Here is a 15,083-nt window from a genome sequence, read left to right as displayed (position 1 = left end):
CTGAGCAGCTTTGTCCAGTGCCATTCTCCAGTCATCTGTCCATGGCTCATCACCTTGGGCAACACCACCATCTGCTGCATCAGTTTACCATTGGGCCACCAGGTTAGACGTCTTCAGTTGGCTACCAGTGGCTGCCAGCCTCACGGTGCAGCACTGCTCATCATCCACAGCACCTCCTGACTCATCATCACTAACAACTATCATCATCAGAGTGAGCACCCAGTACACATAATCATGATGGACTTTCAGGTGTACTCGAATATGGAACTTTGTCCCCTAATGTGTACCGAGTTTAGTCGTGGTTAATAAATAAACAGTTGTTATTGCAATGTGTGATTTCAATCACAATGCTCAGCCAAGGTTATTTCAGTAGAACCTAGTGAAAGAAGGCCAAGTTCAAAATGTTTTTTTATAGGTAGGCACTGCCTGAGAAAATAAGTGAAACACTCAGATGATGGAAAGGATAACATAAATAAAATTTCAATGACTGACAGGGTATGTGATGTCATTGCAGTGATTGTGAAACTGAGTCAAATTTACAAAGCAGTATAAGCTCACTTGTCACTATCACAATGTACCCACTCAGGCCCGGATGCACGATACAGTCGGGAGGGGCGTCATAATGCTACTGTATCCTAATTTAAGTCTAGCTGGCCCACAACTGTCGTACCTAGTCCTCGATTTCCTGGATACTGGCACTGGGTCAGATTTGATGTCGCAGCTGGTCCACGCTCATTCTACTGGGCACAGATTTGGAATCTTTCTGGCCACATGAGTATCTTAACATCACACGAACAATTCATACACACATTTTCTGCAATTGGAGGAGCATTGTCCTTTGGAAAAATGGCACCTTACTATTGTTACGTGAGAGATAATTCTTAAGCATGCAGGATGTTGGACCATTACAGTTCTCTCAGTCTCTACCAGCTACGACCTGAAATCTTACCAGACATCTCTACACCACAATGCCATGACTAATACTGCTGTTGCTCTCCAAAGTGGTGGTATAAAGGGAGCTCTCCCCAAGTCACTTTGATAATCCCTGACAATGTTCATCTGGGGTACTGCAGAACCCGAATTCTTCACTGAAACAATGCAGTGCCATTCATTAGCAGTCCATGCTTCGTGCTCGTGTCACCACTCCAAACGCAGCCATTTGTCTCATGGTTTATTTTTTATTTTTTTATTTGTGTGTCAAGTTCCATAGGACCAAATTGAGGAGAAAATCTCCAAGGTCATGGAACATGTCAGTAGATGAACTTACAACATAAAAGTAATAACAGATAAAAATAAATGCTCATGAACCTGAAAGAAAATCAGTCCATAAGTTTAAGCAAACGCTATCAGCAATACAATGAGAAACATCTTAATTTTTCAAGGAACTCCTCGACAGAATAGGAGGAGTGACCCATCAGGAAACTCTTCAGTTTCGATTTGAAAGCGCGTGGATTACTGCTAAGATTTTTGAATTTGAGTGGCAGCTTATTGAAAATGGATGCAGCAGTATACTGCACACCTTTTTGCACAAGAGTTAAGGAAGTCCGATCCAAATGGAGGTTTGATTTCTGCTGAGTATTAACCGAGTGAAAGCTGCTTATTGTTGGAAATAAATTAATATTGGTAACAAGAAATGACAATGAGGAATATACATATTGAGAGGCCAATGTCAAAATACCCACTACTCGTGAACAGAGGTCGACAAGAGGTTCGTGAACTCACACCACTTATTGGCCGAACCGCCCGTTTCTGAGCCAAAAATATCCTTCTAGAGTGGGAAGAGTTACCCCAAAACATAATACCATACGACATTAGTGAATGAAAATAAGAAAAGTAGACTAATTTACGTGTCGAAGTATCACTCACTTTCGATACCGTTCGAATAGTGAAAATGGCAGAATTAAATCTTTGAACAAGATCCTGAATGTGGGCTTTCCACGACAGCTTACTATCTATCTGAACACCTAGGAATTTGAACTGTTCAGTTTCACTAATCATATGCCCATTCTGTGAGATTAAAACGACAGGTTTTGTTGAATTGTGTGTTAGAAACTGTAAAAACTGAGTCTTACTGTGATTTAACGTTAGTTTATTTTCTATAAGCCATGAACTGAGGTCATGTACTGCACTACATGAAACAGAGTCAATGTTGCACACAACATCCTTCACTACCAAGCTAGTGTCATCAGCAAACAGAAATATTTTAGAGTTACCCATAATACTAAAGGGCATATCATTTATATAAGTAAGGAACAGGAGCGGCCCCAAAACTGATCCCTGGTGCACCCCCCCCCCCCCCCCCCCCCCGCCACTTGACAGTACCCCACTCAGATCGCACATCACAGCCGTTATCAACATTGGAATAATGACCTTTTGCTGCCTGTTGCTAAAGTAAGAGGTGAACCAATTGTGAGCTACTCCCTTTATTCCGTTATGGTCCAACTTCTGGAGCAATATTGTGAGATCAACACAGTCAAATGCCTTTGTTAAATCAAAAAATACGCCAAGTATTCGAAACTTTTTGTTTAGCCCATCCAGTACCTCACAGAGAAAAGAGAATATAACATTTTCAGTTGTCAAATGACTTCTAAAGCCGAACTGTACATTTGATAGCAAATCGTGTGATATAAAATGATCAATTAACCTTACATACACAGCCTTTTCGATAACTTTTGCAAACACTGATGGCATAGAAATAGGTCTAAAATTATCTACATTATCCCTTTCTCCCTTTTTATAAAGCGGCTTTACTACTGAGTACTTTAATCTCTCAGGAAACTGACCATTCCTAAAGGAAAAATTACAAATATGGCTAAATACAGGGCTAACATGTGCAGCGCAGTACTTTAATATTCTACTAGACACTCCATCATAACCATGAGAATCCTTAGTCTTCAGTGATTTAATTATTGACTCAAACTCCCTCTTGTCTGTATCACAGAGGAGTATTTCAGACGTCAATCTCAGAAAGGGATTTGCTAAGAAATTCATATGATTTCCTGTAGAAACTAAATTTTTATTTAATTCACCAGCAATGCTCAGAAAATGGTTGTTAAATACTGTACATATATCTGATTTATCAGCAACAGAAATATTATTACTGCGAACTGACTTTATATCATCAACCTTGTGCTGCTGACCAGACACTTCCTTCACAACTGACCATATGGCTTTAATTTTATCCTGTGAATTAGATATTCTATTTGCATACCACATACTTTTTGCCTTGCTAATAACATTTTTAAGCACCTTACAATACTGTTTGTAATGGGCTACTGTAACTTGATTGTGACTACTTCTAACATTTTGATATAATTCCCGCTTTGTTCTACATGATATCCTTATCCCACTAGTCAGCCAACCGGGCTGTCCATTACTGCTAGTACCCCGTTTAGAATGTTCTAATGGAAAGCAACTCTCAAAGAGCATGAGAAATGTGTTATGGAAAGCAATGTATTTATCATCTATATTATCGACACTAAAAACATCTTGCCACTCTTGTTCCTTGACAAGTTTTGAAAAACTCTCTATTGCTGTTGCATTAACTTTCCTACGTAGTTTGTAATTAAATACGACATTGGTTTGAGTACAAAAACCTTTTAGTGTTAAAATTTGTGCATCATGGTCTGAAAGGCCATTGACCCTTTTACTAACAGAATGCCCATCTAGTAATGAAGAATGAATAAAAATATTGTCTATGACTGTGCTACCGTTCCCCTTCACCCTAGTTGGAAAAAACACAGTTTGCATCAGATCATATGAATTTAGGAGACCTACCAACATCCTTTTTCTTGCACAATCATGTACAAAATTAATATTGAAGTCACTGTGGCTACACATGGGACAGTAATTCTCCAGTCCAGCTGCTGCGAGTCTCTGAATAATAGTGCAGGCTGGCACAGAATGTTATACCGAGTCCGTCACTTGTTCTCAGATTGCAGATGTAAATGGGATATAATGTGCTCAGTGGACAATACAGTGATCCTCACTTCTGATGGTCAGACGTGGTTGACCAAAGCCTTGATGACAAGTATATCTGCCTTCATGTTCCTATATACTACAACACTAGGCCAGTGTCACATTCAAATGCCCCAAAAATCAGGATATTATACGACATGGAGACCCACTATGAAGCTCATTTCAAACTGTCAGGTACTGGTAACACTGTCTCATACAACTGTGCAACATCTCCATATTTTTCATGGTGATCACTAAATGTCTGACACTATTTGTGCTCTTTATAAACCCTACCACACCTGTTAACAACACTAAAGACCAACTCCGATGGTGTGTACATTCACAAAATTGCACCAACATCCAACCATGTCTCCTGGGTGCTTCACACTTTTTTTGACAGGCACTGTTGTAGGCAAACAAGTAACTTTATAAGAAAATCACCAGTAGAGTATTAGTGACCAAGCGCATAAGAGAATAGCAAACTGCCCAAAGCAAATCACTACTCAGCATACCTGAGCTTCGACTCCCGTCGGGTTCATGCTCGCATCCAGCTGCACGAGCCGGCCGTCCTTCCCGCCTCCGGTCACGATGCTGCCCTCCTTCAGTGCACAAATGCTGAACACTGAGCCTTCGTGAACTCCTCGGACAAACTTTGAGATTGTGTTGGTCCCTGTAACAAGTTGGACTCTAGAAGAGTAACTTCCACATGTGTGGAAAAACTCAAAGTATACACTAATAAAAGTTGAGCAAATCCCTGAATCTTAAACTGCATTAACAATTAACACCTGTCGTGATAGAAGTGTGAGATCACAGTTACAATAAGGAATGAGGATAGACCTACAACAAATGACAAACATGTAAGGCAAGCTGACAGCTTTGTGAGATGATTGATATAGAAAAATGAACTCCCCCAGAAAAGTAAGATGGCTGTGTACAAACATACCAATATTACACGCCATTTGTGTTGTATGCTGCTTAAAGCTCAGTCATAAAGGAAAGGGGAAAAGTACAGTGCAAGCCGGTGAATTTACATTTTTAATCAAAACCTGATTTTCATTCGAAAAATTTTGATAGCCAGCCCTGGCTAGCTTGAAACTCGTGATGTCTAATTCTTTGGGCATAAAAGTTTTCTGGGTGTGGTACTGTGTCATATTGTACAAAACTACTGCTGCTGGAGAAAAACAACATTTTGGCCATGGTTGCAGCTAGAATGCACCAGTAGACCCAGAAGAAGGTTACTTCAACCGTGGCCGAACCATTGGTTTTTCTCCAGCAGCAGTAGTTTTATACATTATGATGCAGTACCACACCCAGAAAACTTTTATGCTGATTGACTGGCTGCGGAAGCCTATGCAATTCTAATTCTTTAGCTTAAGCTAGTGCTTTGAGTTGGCACATTTTACTGGTCACTGCACATCCATAATGTTGCTTCTCATCTTTATAATCACAGAGCCCTTTTTTGAGGTCTATATGATTTGATTTTTGGCTCCAAAATGCCCGATGATTACCGTTCATTTCTTTAATCCACACTTTGTTTTTTTTTGCCAGTCACGAATACAACCCCCTCACACATCACACTTTCTTCCCACTATCCAGTTTCTGCTTCTTCAATAATTTTAAGTTTTTCTTTAGTCATGTATGAGTGATAACTAAAGCTTGTAGCCATAATTAACAATTTAACATGCAGTTAATACTTCACTTCTAATACACTACTGATACATCACAGGCTGCAGAAATGCTATAGTATAATGGGATCTATTTTTGGAGTCAGGGCAGTACCAACATTATTGCAATTAAGTTTTTCATCATTAAATTTGGGAAAAAGTATGTGTGGATTGTTTGCATGTATATGGTAATTAAGTAGAAGGGAAGCAACTACTTCTGCATCTTCTTTTTTTACCATGTATTTACCTTTTATGTGCTATTGGTAGCAAAATATTTATTTCATTACAAAAATATTTCAACAAGGAAATACTTATTTACTTCCCTAAACACTGAGTCATCCTTACATTAGACAACCATTCACAGTTAGTTTCACTTTACCATGAACACTTACTGTAAATGTGGCCAACACAAACTTTCAAACTTTTATCTAATTATTCAGATAATTTGTAAAAGGAACATCTCTCCATTTTCTTTTAAATTGGTAGCAATTCACAATTTATCACTTTATATTCCAGTCTGTCAAGATGCTGTATAGAGTTAATCTCTCTTTTTGAACAGTTTGTATGTGGTACTTACATTTTTACTTATAAAAAATAAAGATGTTTTGGCTTGTTATGTCTTGACTGTACCAAAAGAACCCCCTGCCCCCATTCACCTTAGGCAAATGCAGGAAATTATGGAAACCCTACATCAGAGTTCAGAACCATTTTTTTCCCAGTGAGGAGTCCAGCGTCATACCACACTGTCAGCTTGTTCAGTGATTCTTAAAGAGCACTCTTAAAGATGTGTGGTTACTCATTTCACACAATATTCTTACCATTCACTTGTGATGAACAAATACTTTATTTGCTTTGGGTGCCTTTGCATCAGAAGATACTTCCCTAACAGAACAGTCAGTGAAAATATGCAAAAGAAGCCAACATCCTTGTCTAAATGCTTCTGTTCTCTTCTGTATGAAGTAACTATCAACATTTCACTTCCACATAAGATTACAATACAGACAAATATCTTCATAAAAAGTTCTGAACACTTTAAGTTCAAGATCAACAAATTTCTCTTTTACAGAAACGCTTTTCTTGCAGCTGCAGTCTGCCCTTTTTAAGTTATTTTGCTACCGAAAGTATACTACTTTAATTACCTAATTTCTTAATCTAATTCTATCAGCATCGCCTGATTCAGTTTGACTATAGACTATTATCTTTGTCTTCTTCTGTCAATGTTTATCTTATAATCTCTTTTCAAACTGCTACCTATTCCTTTCAACTAATCTTGCAGGCCCTTTGCCACTTATTACAAAATTATGATGTCACTGGTAAACCTTGAGGTTTTAACTTCTTCTATCTGAACTTAAATGTCCTTTCCAGACTTCTTAATTGCCTTGGCACTTTGTTAGTGCACAGACTATCATAGAGATGAGCTAGAACCTCATCTTACATCCTTTTGAACTACCGTTTCCTTTCATGTCCTTAAGAGTCTTATTACTGCAGTCTGGTTTCTGTGTAAGTTGTAAGTAACTTTTCACTCCCTGTAATTTATCCCTGCTGCCTTCAGAATTTCAAAGTGTGCATAAGTAAGTGCTATGAATGTGAACAAACAGTGACTTGAGAGAAGGAGAACTGTGACCAAGAAATTGATGCAAGTGAATACTAACCTCTTCCCCAGACAATGACGTTCCCATTGGAGTCTCCAGAGACGACATCACCCTGGCCGGTGAAAGCGAGGCAAGTGACATACTTTGGTTTATCCCTGTTCTCGAAGATACCCATCCGTTTGTAGAGGGTTCCACCAGCGTCGAGTGTCCAGAAGTTGATATGCGACTTGCCGCATGTGACAATGCTGTTCTTGTCCAGGGGGTGGAACTCTGCTGCGACAACCGTGTCTGCAGAACACTGTTCGTGACGACCACATTCGGTTAGTACACAACAATTTTACACATACTTAATGAGGTATGAAACATTCTACCACAAGCACAGATACATACACATTCCCCAGAAAATGGTCGGTAGGCTGCCTGCACAACCGGTGTATCGGTATACATGCTGGGGGTATACATGTGGATACGCAGGGCTGAGCAAAGAAAGAGGAAAGGAGGGGGTGAGGGTGGGGAGATGGATAGTGAGGGGTGGAAGAGCAGATGGACAGTGTGTGAAGGAGGAGGAGATGGACAGAGATGATGGGGAGGAGATGTGTGCAAAATATGTTCCCTACATACACATGGACAAAGCTGTGGGTAAATGGCTACTATAGAAATAAGAAAATAAAACTGAATGAGTCAATGCAGAGAAATGGCTTATTTCTAGAATGAGTCTTCCCCTCAGCAGTGGACTGTGCACCAGTTTGTAACTTCATGGCACATTAAAACTGTGAGCTGGACAAGGACTCGAGCCCAGACCTCATCTTTCACAGCCATGTACTTCCAGCCAACTATCCAGGCATGACATGCCCTCACAGCATTACTTCCACCTGTAGCTCAGGGAATAAGGTCAGGATGATGAAAGGCAAAGTTCTAGGTTCAAGCTCCGATCAGGAACACTGTTTTAATCTGTCAGCATGTTTGAAAAATAAAACTGCCAAGTTGTAAGGAGCTAAAATGGCAGGACAGTACTTTCCTTTAAGAGGCAAAATTCCAAGCAGCACTGACTTAAAAGTAGATAGTTTAGGGGTAAAGGAGTCCATGCACTGAATGGCTGTGTGTGTGTGTGTGTGTGTGTGTGTGTGTGTGTGTGTGTGTGAAGCTAGCAGAGTTTTCATTCTCTTTTGTGATCCTGACAGTGACTCACTTCAGATATTCAGTGACTGGTCTCCATTGCTCCAAATGTATTTACATTCTGCCAGAATAACTAAAATGTAGAAAATACTGTATGGGGCTTTCAGAACTCTTCTGTTATAAAGTAAATGCCAAGGTGAAATATAGAAGAATATAATATGCACAACTAGCATACAATCTGATACATAAATATATTTCATGTTCATATTCTCTCTCTCTCTCTCTTCAGTCTTTATATTGACTTCTCTGTTTTGATTATTTTTCAGAGATCTCTTATTTATAACTTCTACTGAGTAACTGTAAAAACAAAAATAATGTCAATCAATTAAAAGTTATGTATGGAACAGGGTATTTTTCATATTACTAAAATCTCAATATTTTCATAAAAAGAAGTCAGTTTTCTAAAAGTCTGATATACTGAAAGAGTTAATACATTAGTAAACATCTGAATTTTTGTGTGTAAAATTTAAAGGAATCATTAAATTAGAAGAAATAAAACAAGAACTCAAAAACTTTGTAATTTCATCAGTAAAAAGGAGAAATTAATCAAAATTATGACTAATTAAAAAGGTCAAGCTATCTCTAATAAGAAATCTGTTATGAAATAAGATGAATTTTGAAAATCCAACTATGTCATAAGTTGTAACGAAGAAGAAAATTTAAATTCATTTTCAATGCCGTATAGATTAAATGGCTGCAACTGTGTGACTCTGTTCAGGGCAGTATTTGGTTGGTGGTACTTCATGATTTTACATAGTACATAGATGATGCAGTTCAGATGGTAATTTATATTCAAGTCTGAGTTGGTGACTGGAAACATGTTAACTATCTCTTGCTTCTGAAAAAAAAAATAAAGGAAAAGTTATGCAAAGACAGTTTTGAATTATCTGTTTCAAAGTTAAGAATAGCACATCATTGTGTTCTAACAATAGCCATTTCATTGCTTGTGGTGATGTATTTTGGTGGCTGAGAGTAACCAATTTGTTGCGAGATTGAGAGAGACAGACGAATAAGGAGGTGTTGGATAGAGTAAAAGGTCGAAGACCGCACAGGAGAGAACCCTAGGGTATACACAATAGTCTGGGAATGTCATATGCTATGAACAGGGTGCTAAGGAGGTTAGGTCAGCAACAGAAAGTGACTGTGGGTGATGTGAGTAGGACGTTAGGAAGAGACAATCTCATTTCAGATGTGGACTTATCTTTGACCACCAACTCTGGCTGATGTCTGCCTTCAGCCTCACAGTAAGTGGGTCTCTCTCAATCAGAGATCTCAGCAACTGACCAGTCCTTCGCAAACTTCTCATCTTCGCTCCCTTGGGAAGGAGCTAGCAGCCTGAGAAGTAGGAATAGTCTCTTCTACTTTTAACTGTGTCTATTGGCTGTACTTAGCAACACTTATTAGCCTTTGTGTCTGATTGTAGTTTTACAGTTTTCCAAAGTGTATTTTCCTCTTGATACAATCATACACTCACAAAGATAGAAAGTGTGACTCCTTGACTGGATGCCACCAAACATACCCCACAGTCTATCCATGCTGTCAGATATATTGATTAAAATTTCATTCTTCAGTGAGCATATTTTCAGGAGGGAAACAGTCACTCCTAAAGATGAAGAAGGGTACATAGCTACTGTGTGTCTACCATCAACAGACCTTTTCATAGAGCACATCACATACACTTATCACCATCTTCTGGACTTTGAGAAAGGTCATATCATTGATATGAGGTATATGGTAGCATCACAGCAAAAGATCACACAGTCTCGGCACACTGTGGCAAGAAAAACAAGCATAAGTCCTCCACAACAAACGTAAGACTGATTGACGTTCTGATGAATCGAGTGATGACAACAACCAAAATCTGTGCATCTATGTCTACATACTTTTTCTGCAAGTCGCCTCACAGTGCATGGCAGAGCGTGCCTTGAATCACCACTTGACATTTCCTTTCCTGTTCCACTTATGAGTGGAGTGAGCGAAAATGGCTGTATACGTGACTCCGTACAAGCTCTAACTTCTCTCATCTTGCTGCTGCAGTTCTTATGCAAAGCTTATGTTGATGGCAGTAGAATCATTCTGCAGTCAGCTGCAAATGCTGGTTCTCAAATTTTTCTCAATAGCTTTTCACAAAAAGAATGTCTTCCCTCTAGGGATTCCCACTGGAGTAAATAAAGCAACTCCATAATGCTAGCATGTTGATCAAACCTACCAGAAACAAATCTAAAAGCAAACCTCTGAACTGCTTCGATGTAGTCCTTTAATGCAGTCTGGTGGGCATCCTGAACACCCTAGCAATACTCAATAATGTGTCACACCAACTATCTATACATGGTCTCCTTTACAGATGAGCTACCTATTCTAATAAACTGAAGCTGATCATTTGGCTTCCCTACTTTGATCCTTGCATGCTCATTCCATTTCATATTGCCTTCCAACATTATGCCTAGATATTTAATCGACGGGACTATGTAAAGCAGCACACCAAAAAACAGTACCTTAACATTGCAGGATTGTTTTCCTTACTCATTTGCATTAACTTACATTTTTCTACATTTAGAGCAAGCAACCTTACACAAAACCAAAGAGCAGTTCTAAGTTATCCTGTATCCCCTTACAAGAATACAGAGGCAGAGGTTACATGAACTGTCAGGAACAGGTTACTGGAAGCTGTGTCAAGATCTTGAGTTGTCTTGCATTGTTTATGACTGACACTGTAACACAAAGAGTTGCATGGTATATGCCCAGAGTCAACTGGGACAATCTGTGATGTTCAGCAATGAGTCTTGCTTCAGTTTGCAACAGTCAGATCAACTTCAGTGTGTGCATACACAATATTGCGAAAGGTCAGAGGAAGTGACTGTGGGTGGCGTGTTTAAGTCTCCAACTTCTGGAATGATGGAATGGGGAACTGTTGGATATGGCAGCAAGACTGATTTGGTAATCGTTGAAAGAAGGCTGAATGCTCGCCAGCATGTTCAGTTAAACACCGTTTTATGTTTGTGTGTGGTACAGACTTAAAAAAATGCAAAATTGAGGAAAATGTTAAAACTCCCAAAATACATGCAGAAACTTATGTAACTGGCATATATGATAAAAAATTGTAACCCTCTCCATAGATTGTATAAAATTTGGATCAGTGAAGGAAATTAAATGTACAATACAATATTTATACACTAATTTATTGTAATGAATTTCATCAGTTCTTTAAAAAATCACAGATTTTTAACAGCAAGTAAATACTCGTAAAACTGAAACTGGTATCTGGATGCAAGATAATTGAGCGATTTTCCAACATGCTATAATTTTTGAGAGATTTCTCCTTTGTGTTCAGAAAAAAGCAAAAATTGTCGAACATGGTGAATTAAACTGAAAAGTGTGAAGTATGGTGAAAGGCGTTTAAATCCAATGTGGAGTGTGTGGTTTCCTTCTCCTTGGAGAAAGAAATGTGAAAAAATGAGTTTACTTTCCCGATTGACATTACAAGCTTATTAGATGAATTTCTGTATTGTAAAATTTAAATTTAGAAGAAAGCTCAGGCACTACAGTTTCACTTCATACCTTCTACCACTGCTGCCGATCTTTACAATCTACAGGGTGTGATGCAAAGAACAATTATACATGCAACAGGAATAGAAAGTGTTGCCACCAAACATACCTCAGTATATCAGTACCTGTGTGATACAGTCATTAAAATTTCATTCTTAAGTGAGCCTGTTTTCAGTGGGAAACAGTTGCTTCTACAGACGATGAAGGATACATAATAGCTATTGCATGTATACCATCAACAGAACTTTTCATATCAAGATTGCAACTGTATCATGCCAGATACGAAAAAGAAAATCTTTGTAATGTGCTATCATAAAAACCATAGTTCAATACCTGTAGCACATGATCTTTAAATGCGAACACGATCTGCACGAAAAGCATATTTTCAGCACTTCACAAAATGATTTCACCCCTAACTGCACTCCTGTCATTGAAGGGCCAATGCCTCTCTCCACACATCCAGCAGGCAAGCTCAGTTTATGTGTGATGTGGTAGGTGCACTGGCTGTTGGGCGACTTAACATGTCGCCAGCTGGTAAGATCTCACTAGCCGGAAATGGCCGATGTTACCGTGATTCTGACTGAGCATATCCTTCAAGACTCAGTGTTTGAATTTGAAAGATTGACAATCAATACTGTTCCTGAATACAGTACATCAGAATATATTCAAACAGACAAGACTGAACTATGAAAGGCACAAGAAAGGTGGTAGCTGGGCAATTCTCAGAAACTAAGGAGTTTAAGAGAGAAATTGTACAACCGTGAGCTGCAGCACTGTTAACGCCTGTGGCTGAAAGTACTAGAGAGGTATTAATGAGGATCGAGATATTTGTGAGAGAGCTTCAGCCAGAAATCCCTCTGCAAGTAATTTCCACTCACACGTCCAGGTTGCTGAACTCACACATCCAGGTTGCTGAACTCACACGTCCAGGTTGCTGAACTCACACGTCCAGGTTGCTGAACTCACACGTCCAGGTTGCTGAACTCACACGTCCAGGTTGCTGAACTCACACGTCCAGGTTGCTGAACTCACACGTCCAGGTTGCTGAACTCACACGTCCAGGTTGCTGAACTCACACGTCCAGGTTGCTGAACTCACACGTCCAGGTTGCTGAACTCACACGTCCAGGTTGCTGAACTCAGCATTTATGACCCCCAATTCGTCTCTCTCCCTGTTCTCCATCACCTCCACTATGGGTATTAAAACAAACAGGGCATCTGTGTCAGCTGTGATTCATCAGTGCCTTTTTTTCCCACAAATACAGTGAGTATTTTATGAAGGATCTTGTCTTGCTATGTTACTTCCACCATGATCAACACTTGGCATCATTTACAACACTTCTTTCCACAATTACTATTCATAATGAACACTGTTCTGAAAACTGGCTTGAAAATCCTCACCTTGGTCTCTGTGATCCTGTGGCTCTTCTGCCAGTCCCAGATGGAGATGTTGTGGTCAGGGGCTTCATCCACTGCACACAGCAGGGTCCCTCCATCCTGTAAAAACACAGTACACACACTCAGCGCATCTCTGAACAGTGCATAAATGAGGGCACAAAAAATACCCTTTAACTGAGTAACTGCACACCCAACATATAGTGCCACTGCCTAGACAAACTACCAGGAGTTCAATGGATTAAAATAAATGCAGTAAATAATTCCAACCTTTGGTATATATCTGTGTGAGCTATTCTTTTTTTGGTTCCTTGTGGTCATGTATTTATACTGAAGTATTAGACAGTTTAGTGTCATTTACCATTGCCTCTTTAATTATTTAATTCCAAACTTCAAGTTATTTGCTTCTGTTAACTAAGATGTATGGAACAGGTGAAATACCCTCCAACTCCAAGAAGAATATAGTAATTTCTGTTCAAAAGAAGGCAAGTGCCAACAGGCATGAATATTACCTAACCATCAGCAAAATAAGACACAGGTGTAAAATAACAATGCAAATTAGTTACAGAGAAATGAAAAAACTGGTAAAAGCTGCCCTTGAAGAAAATCAGTTTGGGTTCCAGAGACGTACTCATAACATGCAAGACAGATCTGACTGTATGACTTATCTTAGAATATATGTTGAAGAAAGGCAAGCCAATGTTTATAACATTTGTAGATTTAGAGGAAGATTTTGACAATGTTGACTGGCACACACTATTTGAAATTCTGAAGATAGCAGGTATGAAATACAGGGTGCAAAAAGTTACCTACAATATCTATGGAAACCAGACTGCAGTTGTAAGAAAGAGTAAGAATGTGAAAGGAAACGAGTTGTTAAGAAGAGAATGTGACAGGGTTGTAGTCTTTCACAATGTTATTTGATCTGTACATTGAGCAAGCAGTGAAAGAAACCAAGGAGAAATCTGGAAAGCAAATTACATATTGAAATTAAAACTTTGACATTTGCCAGTGACATTGCAATGCTGTCAAAGATGGCAAAGGACTAGGGCAGCAGATAATGTCTTGAAAATAGCTTACAAGGGGAACGTAATTGAATGTCAGACAACAGTAACCAATTTTAGTTGAATTAAATCTGGTAGTACTGACAGAACTCAACCAATTAGAAATTTTAGAAATTAAAAAACTGATATGTTTATCTCCACACCTACTATTCATCCAGCAAACCTCTCTTTTAGATGAGATCACAACCCCAGGATAGAAGCAAAACTTTGGGCCCCAGTCCATCATAGTTAAAAATATCTTCGCTGATGCATATCTTTAGTCCGGTCATTGTAGCGTAATTGGTGAATGTGTAATAATATATGTAATTTGGTAAAAATGGTCATTGACATAATTGTACTTTAAGCTACCTTAAAGAAGTTGAGATGGTTATCTTTGCCTTGTCATCATGTTTATCTGTGCACTATCATCTTTGGGAATCAGTAATGTACTTGAAAATGCGCTTATAACCTGAAACCCTGGTTGTGCAGTAACATTAAAAAAATTGTGATACAAGGCTAAAAACAGTATTTATTTAGTTATATATTTTAAATTTCAGAGGGAGTATTTTTTGATACTTTCATGTAACTGAATTTTATGAAAGGTGTTTTTTGAACATACTGCTGCACTTTTTCTCTTTAACTGTTTGCCCCTATATTTTCTTCTACATTTAAGAAATGATTATTAAAAACATTTGCTACCTGTGATGACTT

General features: G+C 38.8%; 1 protein-coding gene across 7 annotated transcripts in view; it reads right to left on the bottom strand.

Moving 5' to 3' along the window:
- LOC126210649 (echinoderm microtubule-associated protein-like 2) overlaps window positions 1–15,083 on the bottom strand; it is a 664,635-nt gene that overhangs the window by 36,256 nt on the left and 613,296 nt on the right. For all 7 annotated transcript variants that reach the window (XM_049939974.1, XM_049939973.1, XM_049939976.1 and 4 more), the window contains 3 exons: window positions 13,336–13,431; window positions 7,274–7,511; window positions 4,470–4,627 (listed from right to left, as the gene is read on the bottom strand). In XM_049939974.1, coding sequence (XP_049795931.1) covers window positions 4,470–4,627; window positions 7,274–7,511; window positions 13,336–13,431 — 492 coding nt within the window. The remainder of the gene's footprint in view (window positions 1–4,469; window positions 4,628–7,273; window positions 7,512–13,335; window positions 13,432–15,083) is intronic.

This window comes from Schistocerca nitens, chromosome 10, assembly GCF_023898315.1.
Source record: "Schistocerca nitens isolate TAMUIC-IGC-003100 chromosome 10, iqSchNite1.1, whole genome shotgun sequence".
In the NCBI taxonomy this organism is placed as follows: domain Eukaryota; kingdom Metazoa; phylum Arthropoda; class Insecta; order Orthoptera; family Acrididae; genus Schistocerca; species Schistocerca nitens.
Note: the sequence above shows the minus strand (reverse complement) of the source record. Positions and strands in the feature narration are given on the sequence as shown.